Source organism: Myotis myotis, unplaced genomic scaffold, assembly GCF_014108235.1.
Source record: "Myotis myotis isolate mMyoMyo1 unplaced genomic scaffold, mMyoMyo1.p scaffold_m19_p_17, whole genome shotgun sequence".
NCBI classification, from domain to species: Eukaryota; Metazoa; Chordata; class Mammalia; order Chiroptera; family Vespertilionidae; genus Myotis; species Myotis myotis.
Window position 1 is genome coordinate 22,121,468 of NW_023416321.1, and position 21,283 is coordinate 22,142,750.

At 39.9% G+C, this 21,283-nt stretch overlaps 1 protein-coding gene and 2 non-coding genes across 3 annotated transcripts in view; all 3 read left to right on the top strand.

Moving 5' to 3' along the window:
* The first annotated feature begins 5,240 nt into the window (after positions 1-5,240).
* Positions 5,241-5,381, top strand: LOC118672598. The gene has a single exon (XR_004973146.1). It is a non-coding gene; the product is annotated as a U4 spliceosomal RNA (small nuclear RNA).
* A 2,521-nt stretch (positions 5,382-7,902) lies between these two features.
* LOC118672599 lies at positions 7,903-8,043 on the top strand. The gene has a single exon (XR_004973147.1). It is a non-coding gene; the product is annotated as a U4 spliceosomal RNA (small nuclear RNA).
* A 6,140-nt stretch (positions 8,044-14,183) lies between these two features.
* APPBP2 (amyloid beta precursor protein binding protein 2) overlaps positions 14,184-21,283 on the top strand; it is a 51,384-nt gene continuing 44,284 nt past the window's right edge. The window contains exon 1 of the mRNA XM_036340257.1: positions 14,184-14,603. Within this exon, the coding sequence (XP_036196150.1) occupies positions 14,466-14,603 (138 nt within the window). The 5' untranslated portion in view covers positions 14,184-14,465. The remainder of the gene's footprint in view (positions 14,604-21,283) is intronic.

Genomic DNA, 21,283 nt, shown 5'->3' on the forward strand with positions numbered 1-21,283 from the left:
CAGGCCCTTTGAGGACACTTGTTAGTAGAAAACAAAGATATTACATATTGTGAGGATGTAAGAGAGATTTCTGTGAAACTCCACAGTGAAACTCTAGTGTCATCTGGGTTCCAGGTCTTAGAATAGGATAGACTTGATGATCCTGATTTTTCTGAGGCGAGCAGGCAGGTTTTGTTTGGTTAGGAGTACCTGAGCTTCCGCTTCTCTCTTGGGCATTAGTTCTAATGCCTTGATCCAAAACAGAGAATTTGCTTATTGCCTCACAGAAATCCTCACCTACCCTGAATGGACAGAAAAGTACCAAGTTACCTCTAGCGAATCAGCAAGAAAACAGACACACAAATCAACCTTATGCAGACTAGATGGGAGGTCTGTTTGTGGATCCTCCAGTACTGAAGTACTTATTGCTTTTACCGGCTTGGCATCTGTGCCATCACTTTCTTCAGGTAGCAGACTCATCCTCTAGGCAGAGAAAAGGCATATGTCAATGATAGGCCAATCCTAACACCTCACCCACAGAAAGTAGGCCACCAGTGGTCATGGGCATGTACAGATTCTATTCCCCAAGAATTGCAATCTTGAATGGAGACATGTAGCAACAATTTAGAATGAAGATACCTTATGAAAACATCCTAAAGAGAAGTTCTGTGAAGTGCCTGGGCTGTTCTAGTATCTATTCTTTCCAATCTAGGTAGAGCAGTTAGACAAGAAATAAAAGGTACCGAAATTGGAAAGGAAGAAGTAAAACTTTCTCTATTTGCAGATGGTATAATCTTATATGTAGAATTTCAGGATACAAAATAAACATGCAAAAATCAGTTGTATTTCCAGACCCTAGCTATGAACAAATATAAAAAGGAAATTTAAAAAAACAATTCCAATTTAGTCATGGGGATGTATATACAGCATGTGATTATAGTTAATAATACTGTGTTCATATTTAAAAGTTGCTAAGAGAGTAAATATTTTTTAAAACTATATTTTTATTGATTTCAGAGGGAGAGAGAGATAGAAACATCAATGATGAGAATCATTGATTTGCTGCCTCCTGCACACCCTCAACCAGGGATCAAGCCCACAACTGGGGGAATGTGCCCTGTCTGGAATCAAACCGTGTCCTCCTGGTTCAAAGGTTGATGCTCAACCACTAACTCTGGCTGGGCAAGAGTAAATCTTTTTAAAATTTATCTTTATTGTTGAAAGTAAAAGAATAAATCTTAAAAGTCCTCATCATAAGAAAAAAATTGTAACTATGTACTAGTATAGGGATTTATTGTGGGGATCAATGTATACAAATACCAAATCATTATGCTGTATATCTGAAACTAATGTTATATATCAATTATACCTCAATAAAAATTGCTTGTATATATACACTCTTAATTAAAAGCTAAAAAAAAAAGAAAAGAATTTCATTTATAATAGCAACAGAAAGAATAAATTACTTGGGAATACATTTAACCAAGGAGATGCATGACTTGTATATTGAAACTATAAAACATTGCTGGATGAAATTAGAGACCTAAATAAATGGAAAGTCATCCCATGTAAGATATCAGCACTACTCAAAGTGTTCTACTGATTCAGTGTGATTCCTAACAAAATCCCAATTTTCTTTTTGCAAAAATGGGAAAAAAGTAAGTTTATTTTATCCATTCTAAATTTTCCAATATGATCACATTTAAAAACTATTTTTTAGATCACATAAGGAATCAGTGAAAAATAAATGTTACTTAAAAATGACTTTATGGAAAACAGTATTAATATTTTCCTCAAAAATATTAAACATATAATTACCATATGATCCAGCAAGTCCACTTCTGGGTATATACCCACAAAAATTGAAAACAGGAACTTAAACAGATATTTGTACTCAGCAGCATCCTTCATTATAGCCCAAACTCGAAGCACCCCAAGCGTTCATCTAAAGGTGAATGAATAAACAAATGTGATATACCAGGTATGTGTGTATATATATGATTTGTTTATTCAATATGTGTGTGCAATAGAATATTATTCAAAAAGGAATTAAGTTCTGCCCTGGATGGTGTGGCTCAGTTGGTTGAACATTGTCGCATACACAAAAAGGTTGCTGGTTTGATTTATGGTTAGGACACATGCCCAGGTTGAGGGTTCAGTACGTGGTGGGGGTGTGTACGGGAGGCAACCAATCAATGTTTCTCTCTCACATCGATGTTTTTCTCTCTCTCTCCCTTCTATCTTTTTGTTTTTATTTTTATTTTTTTTATTTTTTCAAAATTTATTTAATAACCAATTTAAGTTAGATTTGGGTTTTTACAATGAAGTCTTTTTTTTCTTCTTTTTTTGGTGGTAACTTTACTTATTTATTTATTTAAATTTTGTTTTATTGCTTAAAGTATTACAAAGAGTAGTACATATGTCTCCTTTTTTTTTCCCCTTGACCTTTCCCCGGCCTCCTCCACCCAGTGTCTTGTGTCCATTGGTTATGCTTATATGCATATCTTTTCGTTTTTATAGTTAAATTGTTTAATCAGAGCAGTGTTACAATCCTAAATTAAAAGAGCCCCAATGTTTGCAACATGGCCTTGCTTCCATTCCAAACCTGCCTTTTTTATCTGTAAAAGGACAGCATTTCATTTAAAAGGACTTAAAATGGAGTGACTGATCTCATCACCCGTGATTTTATGCAAACAATGAACTCCCTGAATGGATATTACTTCAGCATCGTCTCCCTTATATCTTAAAAAAATATTTTTAAGCATATTTTAAAAAGAAATGAAGTTCTGATACATGTAACAACATACATGAACCTTGAAAACATGCCAAGTGAAATAAGTCAGACACTAAAGGAAAAAATATTGTATGTGTATGATTCCACTTATATGAAGTACCTAGAATAGTCATATTTATAGAAACCGAAAGTAGAATAGAGGTTGCCAGGGGTTGGGAGGGTGAGAGAATGGGGAGCTATTGCTTAATGAGTATAGATTTTCAGTTTGGGATTATGAAAAGTTTTGGAAATAGTGGTGATGGTTGCACAATATAGTGATTATAATTAGTGCTGCTGAGTTGCATGCTTAAAAATGGTCAAAATGAGGAGAAAAGATAACTATTTTTTCCAAGATTTGTAAGCTACTTCAACATCTAATTTCTCTTTTGTCTCTTATCATGTAGCATTTTCTATTTTTAAATCCAAAGGAATTTAATGCAATACACCATCACTACTTTCCCCTTAAAGAATAGGAATCCTGAGTGATCATTAGATAAGCCTTTATATTTGTGGATTTCAGAGATCCATAATGTCTATTCAGTAGATTTTATAAGGAATTGGCAGAGGGCAGACTAGGGGTTATCCGGACGTGAGGGAGGAGAGGGGCTCTTCAGAAAGAAAGGCTGTGCTCTTCTAAGTGAAAGGGACATATGAGAAAATTTTACTCATACATAATAGTATTAGAAAATAGGCGCCTATCAATTGTTACTATTTCAGGGAGGATGGCGGGGACCCCAAAAGATTTAGCGAAGGAGAAGTCAAGTAGTAATCTTAGAAGTAGCTGGATCTCCCTTGAAAAAGCCAAAGTACAGGAAATTGGTGAAAGGCCTTGGCTGGGTTGCACAATTGGTCAGAGCATCGTCCCAATACACCCAGGTTGTTGGTTCATCTCCTGCCAGGGCACACACAAGAAGCAACCAATGAATGCATAAACAAGTGGAAGAGCCGAAACCAGTTTGGCTCAGTGGATAGAGCGTCGGCCTGTGGACTGAGGGGTCCCGGGTTCGATTCCGGTCAAGGGCATGTACCTGGGTTGCGGGCATATCCCGCAGTAGGAGACGTGCAGGAGGCAGCTGATCGATGTTTCTCTCTCATCGATGTTTCTAACTCTCTATCTCTCTCCCTTCCTCTCTGTAAAAAAATCAATAAAATATATTAAAAAAAAAAACAAGTGGAACAACAAATCTCTCAAAATCTCAAATCTCTCTCTCTCTCTCCATTAAAGACAATGCCACTGCAGCACCTCTTGTGAATGAATTGACCATCACTTCATCTTTTCATCATTCACTGAAATTTCTGAGTAGGAGCACTTGTTTGGCCTTGTGTTCTGGCTGCTGAGAAGGGGAAAGACGAAGGAAAGATTTGCCTCTTTGGTTTCTGTAGTGGGAGATGAGCTGCTACTGCTCGCCATGAAAGAGGTTGGATAATGAACGAGGGTTGTGGGGAGCTTACTTGTCTGGAATAGCCATGACAAATTTTGTTTTTCTTTTTCTTTTTGCAAAGAGAGAAAAGTAATTCAGATGCTATTGTCTGCAAAGTGGAAGTTTATATGCAAGGTAAATTTTTCCTCTCAGGCCCTGGGAAGTTAATGTCACAACTTCTTATTGTGGACCTTATCCCAATTGAGTTTCTTTTTTTTAAAAAAAAAATGTTTTTATTGATTTCAGAGAGAGGAATGGAGAGGGAGAGAGAGATAGAAATATCAATGATGAAAGAATCGTCAATTGGCTGCCTCCCACACAGGGAATCGAACTGTGACCTTTTAGTTCATGGGTCAATGTTCAACCACTGGAGCCACACCACCCTTACCAATTGAGGTTTTTGTTTTTGTTTTTTTAAAAATATATTTCTTTATTGATTTCAGAGAAGAAGGGAGGAGAGAGAGATAGAAACATCAATGATGAAAGAGAATCATTGATTGGCTGCCTCCTGCATGCCCCCCACTGGGGATCAAGCCTGCAACCCAGGCATGTGCCCTTGGCTGGAATCAAACCTGGGACCCTTCAATCCGCAGGCGTCATGACGCTCTATCCACTGAGCCAAGCTGGTCAGGGTAGTTTTTTAAAAAATTTATTTATTAACTTGGGAGAGAGAAACATTGATTTGTTGTTCCACTTATTCATGCATTCATTGGTTGATTCTTGTATATATGTACCCTGGCAATTGAACCCACAACCTTGGCATATGGGGACAATGCTCTAACCAACTGAGCTACCCAGCTAGGGCCTCCCAATTGAGTTTTAACTCAACAGGTGGTGTGCTCTGAGTATACGGAATGGACTGATAAGACTTACAGTAAATCTAAAACAAGCTCTTTCTTGAACTCTCTTCACTGACCCCAACAATGCTCAAATTCTGCTATGTTGGTACCTAACCTGTGGATTTAGATTGCTTTAGATTATTGAAAATCACTATTTTTTAGGAAATAAAGTTTTGTGGAGTAGGGACTTATGGTGAAACATTTTTGTGTCCTAAAACTCAGGAAAAAAACTTTGTACAGTGGTAGTATCACAGTCAATGAGGTTTATTCAACATGTGATTATTGCTAACTGAAAACTTTTCCCAATACCCCATCATGACGACTTGACATATAGTCAGCATTGGCAATTTTTGACAGTCTCAATAGAGACTGAATAAAAAAATAAAAGTAAAAATTCAGGAAAAGTACAGAATTGGTTTGGAATATTCTGGGAGGAGCTGGCAAGTCCACAGTGGGCCTAGTGGAAGATGAATAGAGCTGCAATTGTCAAAGAAAGAACCCTGACAATAAGCTGGCACCTCTCCAGTTAGAGCCCTCAGTAAGAATTGGGAAAGGAGAAATTTGGGGATTTTAATTCTTTGGGAGTAAGAAGGGGGAGATCTATTTTGGAAATAAATATCAATTTCTCTTCAAATATAAGGGAAAGAGACCATTCTATTAAATTTCAAATGTTATGATTTTAAAAAATAGCTGGCATAGTATTATTTGGGTGGTGTCATCCAATAAACAAGATTTGAAAATTTAATTGAGCAGGAAATAAGGTGTGAGATTTCATGTAGTATATAATGTGGCTGTTGGATAAAAAGTGAATGTTCTGCTTTGACCCATTTCAAAGCTTTAGAGACCAGTATGAAAGAAGCATTCATAGAGACCTTGAGGAGCTAGACTACTTGTCTTAGTTGCTTTAGGCCAGTGTCTGGGAGGCTGGCCCAGGATGTGTGGGCAGGACTAGTCTGACATTACCTTGATCTCCTCCCCTGGAACATCCAAAGGGTACACTGTGTTCCAGGAAAAAAAATGATACAAAATGATCAGCACAGAACAAATTCTGGAAAATTTTCCTACAGGACTGCAAGTCTGATGAGATACTAGAAAACATTAAAAACACAAACTGAACACATAAAAATTTAAGCTACTTACTCATAGGCTAAATAAAAATCACCATAAATACAAATGACAAATCAGAAAAAATATATTTGCATCACTTGATAAAGGGTTGATATTCTTAATATATATTATTAGAAGTAAGTCATTCCCTGGGTTGGAGGGGACAAAAATATAAATAGGCAGCTCATAAAACATAATAAACAAATAGCTAATAACATGAAAAGCTTTTCAACTTCACTAATAATTTAAAAGTACAGATAAATTCAGCAGTAAGAAAAAGTTTATACCTACTAGAGAGGCAGCAATATAAAAGATCAATTACACCCAATGAATTTCCACGTTATGGAAATTAAGCAATCACATCTTGTCGGTGAAAATGCAAATTGTACAGGTTTTTGGCATGGTTATATGACAATGCCCATCAACCTTTACAATGTGTATTCTTTTTTTTTTTTTTTTTTTAAATATATTTTATTGATTTTTTACAGAGAGGAAGGGAGAGAGATAGAGAGTTAGAAACATCGATGAGAGAGAAACATGAATCAGGTGCCTCCTGCACACCTCCTAGTGGGGATGTGCCCGCAACCAAGGTACATGCCCTTGACCGGAATCGAACCTGGGACCTTTCAGTCCGCAGGCCGACGCTCTATCCACTGAGCCAAACCGGTTACAGCTGTGTATTCCTTTTAAAGCATCTAGTAGCTCTATTAGAAACGTACCTTACAGATGTATTCATACAAATAGAAAAAGATATATGTACAAGGTTGTTCATTACAGCAATATAATGGGAATAAATACCTAAGTTCAACGTAAGTATCTAAACCAAAGGGAAACATTTACATAAAATGGTAAACATCTCTCTAATGGAAGACTCTGGAGCCATTAAAAATAATGAGATCGAGGTCTGGCCGGTGTGGCTCAGTGGTTGAGCATCGACCTATGAACCAGGAAGTCATGGTTCAATTCTAGGTTAGGGCACATGCCCAGGTTGCGAGCTCAGTCCCCAGTAGTTAACATGCAGGAGGCAGATGATCAATGATTCTCATCACTGATGTTTCTATCTCTTTTTTCCTCTCTCCTCCTCTCTGAAATCAATAAAAATATATTTTTTAAAAAGAAAAATAATGAGATCAATATCATTTTACTGCATTATTGTTCAACTTAATAAATTATCACAAAGTCCTTACACCCATTAACAGCCCAGAGCCCCCTAATGTATTCTCCTAGTTCTCTCCAGAGGTAACCACTTTCTGATTTCTATCTCTATAAGTTAGTGTTGCCTGTCTTGAACTTCAAATAAATGTAATCATTCAGTATATTTTCTATCCTGTCTGGCTTCTTTGGTCATGATTTTTGTGAGATATATTCACATTGAATGTTGCTACAGTTTGTTCATTTATGTTGCTATCTGGCATTTTTATTAAATATACAAAATTTATCCATTCTACAATTGGGTTGTTTCTAGTTTGGGGTTATTATGAATAAAGATCTGTGAATGTTTCATTTACATGTTTTTTAGTTCACGTATGTCTTTATTTTGTTGGATATATATATCTAGGAGTAACACTATTGTGTTTCTATGTGTATATTGTTTTTGTAGATGCTGCCAAACAATTTCCCAAAATGATTAGGCCAATTTATATTCCCACCAACAACAAGAGTTTCAGTTGCTTATATAAATGTACAGAAGTATATTTACTCTGCTTAACAATAATTACTTCTGTGGAGTGTGATGAGGGAAGAATGGAGGGCTATATAGTTTTTACACTTAAGTACTTAGTGTTTTTTTGTACAGTGGTAGTATCATAGCCAATGAGGTTTATTCAACATGCGATTATTGCTAACTGAAAACTTTTCCCAATACCCCATCACGATGACTTGACATATAGTTGGCATTGGCAATTTTTGACAGTCTCTATGAAGACTGAATAAAAAAATAAAAGTAGCCCTAACCGGTTTGACTCAGTGGATAGAGCGTCGGTTTGGGGACTGAAAGGTCCCAGGTTCGATTCCGGTCAAGGGCATGTACCTTGGTTGTGGGCACATCCCCAGTAGGAGGTGTGCAGGAGGCAGCTGATTAATGTTTCTCTCTCATCGATGTTTCTAACTCTCTATCCCTCTCCCTTCCTCTCTGTAAAAATAATCAATAATATTTTAAAAAAATAAAAGTAAAAATTCAGTACAGAATTGGTTTGGAATATTCTGGGAGGAGTTGATGCCTCTCTTTGGTGTCCTTTCTACAGGGTAGCTTGAGTATCCTTACAACATGGTGGCTGGCTTCCCCCAGAATGAATGATTCAAGGAGAGTGTCAAATGAAAGTTATGTCCTTGGAAGTAACATAGCATCATTCCCACCATATTCTATTTGTTAGATGTGAGTCACAGTAGAGGAAGAGAGCTTCTCTTTTCCAATAGTTTCTATTTTCTTTGCCAGGTTAGGGAACTTTTCAGTCATTATTTATTTAAATAGGTTCTCAATCCCTTGTTCTCTCTCTTCTTCCAGTTATCCCAATGATGCAAATGTTGTTATGCTCAATGTTGTCCCAGAGGTCCCTTACACTATCTTCATTTCTTTAATCCTTTCTTTTTTTCTTTTTTTTTCTGTTTTGTTTGGGTGTTTTCTGCTACCTTGCCTTCCAAATCACCAATTTAATCCTCTGTTTCATCTAATCTCCTGTTAATTGCTTCTAGTTATTATATTTTTATTGATTTCAGAGAGGAAGGGAGAGGGAGAGAGATAGAAGCATCAATGATGAGAGAGAATCATTGATCAGCTGCTTCCCGCATGCCTCCTACTAGGGATCAAGCCCGCAACCCTGGCATGTGCCCTTGAATAGAATTGAACCCAGGATCCTTCAGCCTTCAGGCCAAAGTTCTATCCACTGAGCCAAACCAGCTAGGGTTCTAGTGCATTTTTAATTTTAGTTATTGGTCTTCATTTCTGACTGGTTCTTTTTTTTATGGTTTTTATGTCTTTTTATGCTTACTAGCTCTTTGTTGAAGTTCTCACTAAGTTCCTTGAGCATCTTTATAACCAGTGTTCTGAACTCTCTCCCTTTCCCTTCCTTTCTGAAATTTATTTGTAAATTTTTATTTGCTAGAAATTTATTTCATTGTGAAGCAGCAAGTGTCAGATAAGTAAGGATAAGTGTTAAATAGAAAGTGGGAAGTGGGAAGAGATACAGTATTGACTCTAAGTAGACTCTGATAAGTTAAGAATAGATATTATTAGCCTTAGCGAAAACACTGAAAAAATAATAGCTAAGAAGCTAGTAAAAAATAAAATATTAAAAATATTAGATTATTCCATTTAAATAAAATTCTAAAACAGACAAAAATAATAATACTAGAAATTACATCAGTTGCCTGAGATGGGGCAGTTGTGGAGATTTGACTACATAGGGACACCATGGAACTTCTGGAGAAATGGGTAATGTACACCTTGATTGGGATGGTAAGTAATATAAATGTGTATATTTGTCAAAAGTTATCAACCTGTATGCTTAACATGTATGACTTCTATTGTGTATAAGTTATGCCTTAGTAAATACTTTTTTAAAGTATTGTGTCTTTGACCCAGTAAATACACTTGGTGACTTCAGCTTTGGGAGACATCTGTACTTTTTGCTTGCCAGACATCCCTGACCTCATCTTTTGGTAACACCACTTGATTCCACCCCCCCCCCCCCCCCCGCAACTCTTAGGTAACAACCCCTTTCCTATTGTATGTAATAATCTTGGTGAATAGTCAATTATATTGCCTTGTCTTTCCTGGTTCAACCTCACCAATCAGACTCTCTATTCCTGGAATTTGAATCTTGAGTCACGTGGTCCACAGACCAAAACTGGTCCATGCTTATCATTGGTATACTTTTCTCCTTTTGAATCTTAAGATGTTCTTGACAGATTTTTGTCTCCATCCTTGAAGGTACTCTCTGATACATTGGAACTATCAGTCCCTGTGACAGGCTGTCAGCAGCCATTTCTGGGAGGTTGATTAAGGCTCTTAGGCACACAGAAATGATTCTGTTGTTCTGAGCAACTCAAAGCCCTTCATAGATGCTGGTTTCCCCCAGGTAATTAAAGACAGTCATTCTATTATTCCCATATCATGCTGGGGGGCCTGTGATGTTATCAAAGACCCATCTGCGTGGGCCTATCAGGCAGCTGTTCCCACCGTTCATTCGTACTGCCTTTCTGGACTCTACTTATGAAAGTAAACCCTCTGCACTCAGATGCTCCCAAATATATATATTTTTTTCATTCCTACTCTAGGACCCATGCAGAGGGTGAAGGATGGTGGTAGTGAGGAGCAGGGTATAAGGTACTTCCTCTATAATTACATTCCTATACTTTCTACTTTGGGCTTTCCCCCTTCTTCCTCCTTTCTAGGGAAACTGGCTGGTGTAAGGGATGGGGAAGCTCTATTTATCAAATCTACCGTATTGTCTTTGCATAAGTGTTCTTTCCGTTTCCCTTCAGGGCCTAGACTTTTGAAAAGCAAAAGCAAAGAAAAGGCTCCTTGTTTCCCTCTTCTGTGTTCTCTAACTTAAAACAAATGGGTATAGAACTATTCTATCTGCTGCCTCACTGGGGGGAAGGGTTACTATCCATATTTTAAAACTAGTATCTTAAAACATAAACAAGATGTATAGTGGTAAGATAGACATCCTTATACTAGTACATGTCTATTTGAACTTGTGAAGAAACATCTATAAATGAAGTTGGCATTTGCAAAAAGACTGGCAAATGAAAGGGTATATTAACTATTGCTTCTTAGGACCACATGGGGGTGTTATGTATGTTTATGAAAACAGTAGAGATCAAGAAGAGGGGGAACATACCAGTAGATAGATAGCAGTCTGGATTAAATTTGGAGACAGAATGCCACGTGTAGCCATCAGGGTGAATTTAAAGGGGCCAAGACAAGATGGATAGTAACTATGAACATACTCAGGAAACTCTTAAGTTTTCTGCAAATATGGGTAATGGTACTAAGAGATGAGAATTGAGCCAGATTTTCTATGTGCATTGTTTCTCCAAGTGACAAGAACTTGTTGGCAAAGCCCTGCTCTGTTCTTTAATGGCTTAAAGTTACAGAACAGTCATTTTGTCTATACGGTGTATGGTGCGATAGGCGTGCTTTAACGACTCTGTTTATGAGGTCCATCTGATTGATTGTTGGTCTGTGGTTGGGTGTTGAATATGTGGATTTTGACTTGGAGGCCTCTGAAAAAGACTCTTCAAATTTAGGACAAAAATCATTGTCTCCATTTTGATATTCTATGTTTAGGCAGTTCACTCTTATGAATAGTGTAGCAGAAAGTTAAGAAAACTGTCCAGGGGATTGTCAAGGGCGGGGAAAAAAAAGGACACATATGTAATACCCTTTGTAATACTTTAAGCAATAAAACAATAAAAAAAGAAAAAGAAAAAAGAAAACTGTCCACTACAGGTTATGAATTGTATCATTTTCATGAACAGATTCATATGCTTAGTATTACGTAGCCCAAAGAAGAAATAGGTTCAAAATGCATTCTAAAATGATGGGTTCCTGAAAACTTTAGGGGATTGGAATGGGGTGTTCTGGTGATCTATTATGGCATAACAAACCACCCCAACCTTAATAAATGAACTACCATTTTATTATGGCCCTGTGGGTCAGGAATTCAGACAGAGCAGAGCATGGATGCTTGTCTCAGCTTCATGATACACTTGGTCCCTCATCTGCCAACATCTTGGAGTTGGAATCATTGGAGGTCTCTTCACTGAAACAATTGGTACCTGAGGTGAGACTGTTGACCAGAGTGCTTATATATATTAGTAGTATATTAGTATGTATAGTAGTATATTAGTATATTAGTAGTCTCTTCATGTGGCTTGGGCTTTCTGAGAGCATGATGGTCTCAGGGTAATTTTTACATGGTGGCTCAGGAATCCAAGAGTGAGTATTCCAGAGAACACGGTGGACTCTACATGTCCTTTTCTGACCTAGCATCACTTCTCCTATACTCTATTTGTTGAAGTAGACACAATTCAACCAGATTCGAGAGGAAGGTACACCTTGATGAGGGGGGAAAATGCAATATAAAAATGGTCACAATGTGTATCACCTCTTAGGATTCTCAGAATTCTTTCTGGTCCCAGTTCATGTCTTATATAGCTCTTATGGTGCCAGGCCTCCTGCTAAATTTGAGGCTACCAGTAGTGAAGGCTTAAAAGGGGATCTGGTTGCCCTAACTGGTTTGGCTCAGTGGATAGAGCGTCGGCCTGCGGACTGAAAGGTCCCGGGTTCGATTCCGGCCAAGGGCATGTACCTTGGTTGCGGGCACATCCCCAGTAGGGGGTGTGCAGGAGGCAGCTGATCGATGTTTCTTTCTCATCGATATTTCTAACTCTCTATCCCTCTCTTTTCTTCTCTGTGAAAAATCAATAAAATATTTAAAAAAACAAAAAAGGGGGATCTGGTGGACTATAAGGATAACTTTGTGATACAAAGGACCTCTGTCTACCAAAATGCATAGGCGGCCATGACCGTTTAGCAGGCCTCTTCCTTATATCCTTCTGCAGCTGGCAATGCAAAATTCTAGACCTCCAACACTCTGATCCTTTTACTTCTCTTATAATACTATAAGGATTCCTATCATCTCTAAGATAAAGTCCAAGGCTATCAGCAGTACATTTAAGCTTCTTTATGATCTGGCTCTGACCACTAAAAACTCAGATGCTATGCTACCATCCAAAATATGAAAGCCAGTATTTACATAATTACTGAGTTCATATCCAAGCTCTGCTGGGATTCATTAATTCCCTAGGGTACAAGGAAGTACATTTCTTCCTCAGTTGAGGGTGGTCCACAATAAAAATGGCCTAGTTTCCACTGGTTTCTCTGTTCAACCAGTTCTTGGGGTTCAAGCCTATAGTGTGACTCAGAATGGGGAGATAAAAGTTCTGCATGTAACATAGCCATATTAAAAAAACTGTCATTGTTTACCTGAAATTAAAATGTAACTGGGCATTTGTATTTTTTAAAAATTGATTTCAGAGACAGACAGAGAGAGAGAGAAGGGAAGGAGAGGGAGGGAGAGAGAGAGACATCAATTTATTGTTCCACTTATTTATGAGTTCATTGGTTGATTCTTGTAAGTGCCCTGACCCCGGATGGAATCCACAACCTTGGCCTATGGGGAAGACGCTCTAACCAACTGAGCTAGTTGGCCACGCACCATTATTTGTTAATTCCATAATCAGGCTAACCTTCCTACCAAAATCTTCTAAAGCAAGAGTTCTTTTTGTTAAAATTTGTTTAGAAAATAAATTTTTTTTTTTAAAGTCACGAAGCAGGGAGGCATGGAACAGACTGGCATACCTCAATGTGGGGTTGGTGAGACAAGAAGAGATAAACCAAAGAACTCATATACTTATATGCATAGCCCATGGACACGGGCAACAGGGTAGTGCAGACCTGGGGGGTGGGGGTAGGAAGGGGTTGGGAGAAGGGGGGCAAAGAGGGAGGAAATGGGAGATATCTGTAATACTATCAACAATACAAAATATATTTAAAAATGGGGTCGGGGGGAGTTCAAACAGTGCGAATGGTAATACAATGAAATTCAAATCTCCCTTCCATTCTGACCCCCTAGTTCCTGGACCAAAAGTTCTGACCTTGGCTTAGGGACCGGAGTCTAAGGAAGGGTTTCTAGGGTCATGTGAATGCTCTGAATGCATACTTTTCAATGTACTCATATTGTGCATTTTTGTGAGAAGAGGATCCAAACTTTTACCTGAGGCACGAAAGGGTCAGAGTCTAAGGCAGGTTTTGCTGAATGGAGACGGATGCGTCCGACTGACTAGGAACGTGCGGGTGAAAAAGCTGGAATAACTCATCCCAGTGCAAAAGCGCACGGCGTCCACCCGACTGCGGCCCCTGGAAAGGACGCTCCCCGCGGTAAGGACCGCAGCTCTGCTCTTTCCAAGTTTTCCGCCTGCCGCATTCCTGCCCTCCAGCGCGTCGGCGCGCGCTGACGTCATGACGGCGCACACGCAGCCCCGCCCCTGCAGGGATCCGCGCTAGGACGGAACCCGGGTTTCTCTCAAACCCGGAATGTGAGGCCTGGGCCCGTCGTCCCCAGGTCCCTGCCCCGCTCTTCCCCGGGCCCTCCGCCCGCCGCCGCTGCCCCCGACCTCGCCCCCGAGGAGCCAGGGCGGCCGTGCCCTTCTGCCGGGTGCCCGCGTGGCTGCCGCCGCCCCTCGGAATCGTCCGGGGCCGCCGAGGGGTTCGCTACGGAGGGAGGCGGGGGCCTTTGGGAGGAGGAGGCGGAGGCGGCGGAGGAGGAGGGAAGGAAGATGGCGGCCGTGGAACTAGAGTGGATCCCAGAGACTCTCTACAACACCGCCATCTCCGCCGTCGTGGACAACTACATCCGCTCCCGCCGGGACATCCGCTCCTTGCCCGAGAACATCCAGTTCGATGTTTACTACAAGGTACGGGCCCTGGGCCTGCTCTCCCCTCTCCTGCCGCAACCCGCGGGGCCGCACCCCCTTCCACGTCTGCGAACCCCCGCGGTAACCCCTTAACCCTCGGAGCAGGATGGCCTCCCGAGACATCTGGTGCGGTCTCGGGGCTGCCAGTGTAGAGACACCCGATCTCCACATTCTCTGTCTTTCCAGCTCTTGGGCCTTGATGGGCATCTCTTCCAAAGGAGCCCCCGTTTTGGCGTCCCCTCCTATGCGGCGCCCCCGTGGGTAGGCCTTCGCGTGGACTTCCTCTGTTGCGTCCCTCTCCTCTTCTAGCTTGTGTCTTCGGGATATTTTCTGCACCCTCTTCCCAATTAATGGTCAGCATCAGCTGGACTTTTTTGCTGTGCTTCCCCTCCCCCAGCCCCTCTCCCGTACCCCCTTCCTACTTTTTCCTCTCTCCTCGCTCCTGCCCAAGTATTTTTTTTTTTTTTTTTTTGCTTCGTGCTCCTTGATTTCTCTTTTCTCATCCTCATTGAGAGGGAGTTGAGGAATTAACTGGAAACAGTCGTGTGCCTTATTCACCTATTTTTTAAAGCTTTGGTTTTCGTTTATTCTTGGAGTTAAATTGGGAGTTTTATTAATATGGGAGTGTTGATAAACTATTTGAAAGGAGAAAGGGGGAGGGATCTTTCCTAAAACAAAAAGCTTTAGAATTTAAATTATGTTCATGTATTTGGAAGTTGCAATCTTGCAGCATTCCTAAATCGCTCCCCCTCAAAAATCTCAACAAAAAGCCTGCAAGTCACTCTCCAAGGAGTTTCAAGGGTAAGAGTCTTTAGACGTGGACAATTTTTGCAGTGTTTTTAGAGAGTGGAGAACTTTATGGACTTGGAGTCTCCCTTTTCCTCTCCTCCCCACATTTGAATGTGAACAGTGGAGTTATTATTCAGTTCTTGCCTTGAATTGGCGTGGAAAACACCTATTCTCCAGTAGACACCCATACAAAATTTGACCTAAAGTAGAGTATGATTTATTTCTTAGACCTTAAATATTTCCTCTTGCTTTGTAAGTTGGCTGGGACAGTGTAAACTGATATTTAACAGATGTGTATATTCTTGTAAATGCTTGGTGTTTTATGGCAGTTGTTTTATTGGGAAGATTGCCTGTTTTCTCCACCCCAGGATAATTTTTCAGAAAGCAGCCGACTTGCTGCATTCTACTAAAGCCAACTGCTTTACACCACTTCTAAAATTTCAAATGTTTTTCCCCCTAAATGTTTGGAGAAGATTCATTTTGCTCATTCATAGTATTATGGGGGAGGGGGAGACCTTCCTTCCTTCCAAATCCCTTTGATATATTGACTATTGTGTATATCTAAGGAAATAGTGTATATTTAAGATTCATAACTCCCAGGGAAGGATGAGTTAGAGTTGTCTTTCTCAACTGGGAAGCTTCAACGTTGTGTGTGTACTAACTCTGTCCATTTTATTAAGTCATATGCAATCATTTACACTTTTAGAGAAAAATCATTGGAAATTTCATCAAAGTACATTTAGTAATTGGATTCCCTCAAAATACTTGGATATCTTCTAGTACCTTGCTTCTAATTGAAGTTTTTCATTTGAAGATTATTATTAGTGAGTATGAACAGATGATGCTTTTGCCACATTTTTTGTTTTCTGTAGTCCACAAAGTTTTAATAGTGCTTCTTGCCCTAGCTGGTTTGGCTTATTGGATAGAGCATCAGCCTGCAAACTGAAGGATCCCTGGTTCCATTCCAGTCAAGGGCATATGCCCAGGTTGCAGGCTCGGTCCCCAGTAGCGGGTGTGCGGGAGGCAGGCGATCAATGATTCTCTCTCATCCTTGATGTTTCTCTGTCTCTCCCTCTCTGAAATCAATAAAAATATGTTTTTAAAAAATAGTGCTTCTTTCTGGGACACTTTTACCCCTTAATAGTTGTATGTCTGTTGGGAGTATGGCACTGTGCTAAGGTGAAGGAAGGTATTTAACATGTACCTGGAACTGTGTTTTTACACGTTATCTTGTTTAATCCTCAAAGTAGGGTATAACCTTGTGTGAGGTGAGAAAGTTAAGTAGTTTAGTCAAGGTCTCATACCTAGTACGTATTTAGTTCCTCCAAGACCTTGCTTTCTTGCTTGGAAAGATTTTTCATCTTGAGGTAGATTGTTTTTATGAAAGACATTATAGGACTAATTTTTATTAGCTTTTTATAGAAATAGCTAGAGTGAAAGTCAATTCCTGGACTTCAATTTTTAATTGAATGGAAGTATAAGAATGAATTTTTATTTTAAACAGTGTATCAACACATAAATATGAGTCTAAGCATTTTAATACATATAAGATAGTCATCTCATGCCCAATTTGTGAAAAATTTAAGGGTCTTACTGTTTATAGTTGCATTTTTTTCAGTTTAGAGCCAAGAAGAAAGTCATAATTAGATCCCTCTAGTAGTCCCAAGTTCCATCAATAGGCATAGTCATAGACAAAATTATAGTATTCGTGGAACCAAAAATTCCCTCATCACCCCCCCCCTCTTTTTTTAACCCTCACCTGAGGATATTTTTCCATTGATTTTTAGAGAGAGAGTGGAAGAGAGGGAAAAACAGAGAAATACTGATGTGAGAGAAACACATCGATTGGTTGCCTCCTGCATGAACCCTGACAGGGCCTGCTCCAGGGAGGAGTCTACAACCCAGGTACATGCCCTTGATTGGAATCGAACCCGGGACCCTTTGGACGTGCTATGTACTGAACCAAACCAGCTATGGCCCCCATCCTTGATTGTTTTGGTCCAGTTTCACATAAAGCTTTAGGAGGTGGGATTGTGGAATGAATGGGAGGTGAAAAAGTAGGCATGCTGACTGCTCCTAAAATGGGCAGGAAGACAGGTGTTGAAATGTACAAAGAGTAAAATGTGAAGGGATTTTTTTTTAATGGAAGACATTAAATATCTGTATTGGCTGACTGACAGAAACCAAAACAGTAAGAAGTTAAATAAATGTATCAGTAAAGCAAGAAATAAATTGTGGAGCAGAATCCATGAGCAAGAACATTAATTTATGAGTCTTGCCCCTTCCTTCCCGTTGCATAAATTAAGGTATCAGTTATAAATTGGACTCAGGAAAGACCACTTCTTCCTTTAAAATCAGATGGAAAGAGTTAAGGACATAAAGTATCAACATAGGTAAATTTGTAAAGAATGGTTGTCATGAATAAAGAGATATGATCATCTAATAGTAAGGGTGAGTGCTGATTTTTATGTAGGAAAGCTAAACAAGTTGGAAATGGCTGCTGAGGTATATGGGAAGGGAAGTTCACTAAAATATGTTTTGGAGAAACCAAGATGGCGGCATAGGTAAACACTGGAAATTGCTGCCTCCCACAACAAATTCAAAAATACAATATAAAGACAAAACGGACATCATCCAGAACCACCGGAAGGCTGGCTGAGTGGAAATTCTACAACTAGAAGGAAAGAGAAAAGCACACTGAGATTCAGAGGAGGTGCGGAAGTGCAGAGGTATGGAGCACGCGGCAGGGGCTGGAGACTGAGGATGCAGCTGTCTTTTTGAATTGGGAGGGAGTCACAAGCCCCCGACTGCTCAGAACTCCAGTTCTGGGTAAGTCTCTCGGGACCCAGACTCATACAGGGAGAGACTGGACTGTCTGGCAGCAGGCAGAACTTGGAAGTCGAGGGCGGCTTTCTCTAGGGCCGGGGCGGGGTGTGTGTGTGTGTGTGTGTGTGTGTGTGTGTGTGTGTGTGTGTGTGTTTGCAGCGATTACTGGGACAATGAGACGCGGGGCCCCTTAGGGCAGGGCTGAGGATCAGCCATAGCTGCTTGCTCCGCCCTGTTGATTCCCTGAGACCCCGCCACCCCCCAAGCTGTGGCAGAGGCTTTTGCATATGAATGCCCTGGCCCTTTGCAGTCTGAAAATTACCTAACAAACTGCAGCTGGGCCAGACAGACCCAGAATTTCCAAGAGAAGGCCCAAAGCCCCACAGCAGCTTGCATTGCTTCACAGCTGGGCCTCATTTGGGCACCTCCAGATCCCAAACAAGGAAGGGGAATCTGCAGATCTCTCCGTAGCTCCTGCTGGGTAGCCTCAGGCAGAGGCTAAATTAGCACCTCCTTAGATCCAAGAGCCACTGTACCCAGTGGTCAGAGTGGGACCATCCAATTACAACTCTTCAGATCCATAAGGGACACACTCAGGGGCCAGACTCAGTGAGCACCAAAGCCCCACTGAAGCAAGTCTTGCCCCATAAGGGTGTCTCCAGCACAGAAGTTCTCCCACCGTAGACACAGCTGATTCTCACAGACAATTGGCCTGGAGGTCAATTCCTCCCAGTGATACCTCCAACAATCAAGGCTTAACTACAACAAGACTGTGCACAAAGCCCACAAATGGGTGCACCAAGATTGTCCATCTCAGGTAACTGGGGAGGCTGAGCCACTGGGCCTTATAGGACACCTAGCACAGAAAGCCACTCCATCAACACAGGGAAGCATAAAAAATGCGGAGACAAAGAAACAGGTCACAAATGACAGAAATGGAGGAAAGCAAATGACTGGATATAGAGTTTAAAACCACACTTTTAAGGTTTTTCAAGAACTTTGTAGAAACCACCAATAAATGTAGTGAGACCCTCAAGAAATCTAGTGAGACCCTCAAGGTTATGATAAAGGACCAACTAGAAATTAAGCATACACTGACTGAAATAAAGGATATTATGCAGAGTTCCAACAGCAGACTAGAGGATTTCAAGAATCAAGTCAAAGATTTGAAATATGAAGACGCAAAAAACACCCAACCGATAAAGCAAAATGAAAAAAGAATCCAAAAATATGAAGATAGTGTGAGGAGCCTCTGGGACAGCTTCAAGCGTACCAACATCCGAGTTATAGGGGTGCCAGAAGATGAGAGAGAGCAAGATATTGAAAACCTATTTGAAGAAATAATGACAGAAAACTTCCCCTACCTGGTGAAAGAAATAGACTTAAAAGTCCAGGAAGCACAGAGAACCCCAAACAAAAGGAATCCAAAGAGGACCACACTAAGACACATCATAATTAAAATGCCAAGAGCAAAAGACAAAGAGAGAATCTTAAAAGCAGCAAGAGAAAGAAAGTCAGTTACCTACAAGGGAGTACCCATACGACTGTCAGCTGATTTCTCAACAGAAACTATGCAGGCCAGAAGGGAGTGGCAAGAAATAAAGTGATGAATAGCAAGAACCTACAACCAAGATTACTTTATCCAGCAAAGCTATCATTCAGAATAGAAGGTCAGATAAAGAGCTTCACGGATAAGAAAAAGCTAAAGGAGTTCATCACCACCAAACCAGTATTATATGAAGTGCTGAAAGGTATCCTTTAAGAAGAGGAAGAAGAAGAAAAAGGTAAAGATACAAATTATGAACACCAAATACACATCTATCAACAAGTGAATCTAAAAATCAAGTGAATAAATAATCTGATGAACAGAATGAACTGGTGATTATAATAGAATCGGGGGCATTGAAAGGGAGTGGACTGACTATTCTTGGGGTGGGGGGAAGGTGTTTGGGGGATGCGGGAATAGACTGGACAAAAATTGTGCACCTATGGATGAGGACAGTGGCGGGGGGGGGGTCAGGGCGGAGGGGGGGTGGGAACCAGGTGGAGAGGAGCTATGGGGGGAAAAAAGAGGAACAACTGTAGTAATCTGAACAATAAAGATTTAATTAAAAAAAAAAAAGAGACCCCCAAAAAAATATGTTTTAAAAAATTGACAGGTGGTAAAGATGGGTCAATAAAAAGTAATACCCTACAAAGTCATGTATTTGAATCTAAATGGTTTTTACTCAAAGACACTAAACCATTTAGGTATAGAAAGTGGATGAGGTGAATAGAAGGAATTGTAAAACTGTATACCAAGTAAAAGCAACTAGAATGAGGGGCTGGGTTCTTTAAAGAATGAAGTGTATGATATTTCCTTTTCATTTTAACCACCGAATGGTATATTTTGTATCCTTTTCCAATTACAATATTTGCCATAGTTAAGTTTTGCTTGGGTGAAATGTTTTAGTAATTTGTTGTATTTATTATTTTCAGTCTTAAACTTAATGATTTTTTTTTTAAATATATTTTATTGATTTTTTACAGAGAGGAAGGGAGAGAGATAGAGAGTGAGAAACATCGATGAGAGAGAAACACCGATCAGCCGCCTCCTGCACATCCCCCACTGGGGATGTGCCCGCAACCCAGGTACATGCCCTTGACCGGAATCGAACCTGGGACCCCTCAGTCCGCAGGCCGATGCTCTATCCACTGAGCCAAACCGGTTTCGGCTAAACTTAATGATTTTTTAAAAATTATTGTAAGTCTCATGCTGAAAACCATACGAATTCATGTCTGATTTTGTATTAGAGTTATTTTTTCTTTTTCTGGGTATATTTCTGTTGTATAGCTATATAGTTGTTTCAACTAATTTGACTATTTAAAAATTGACTGGTAACAAATTGAAAAAAAAATCTTGCAACGTATTTGACAGCTAAAGAACTCTTTATATATAAAGAGCTTTTAAGATTAATAAATTGAAAATGAAAACTTTATAAGGGAGGGGCACAGAAGAACATAAATAGCCTGCCATATCATGTATCTTTAAAAAATTTTTTTTAATATATTTTATTGCTTTTTTA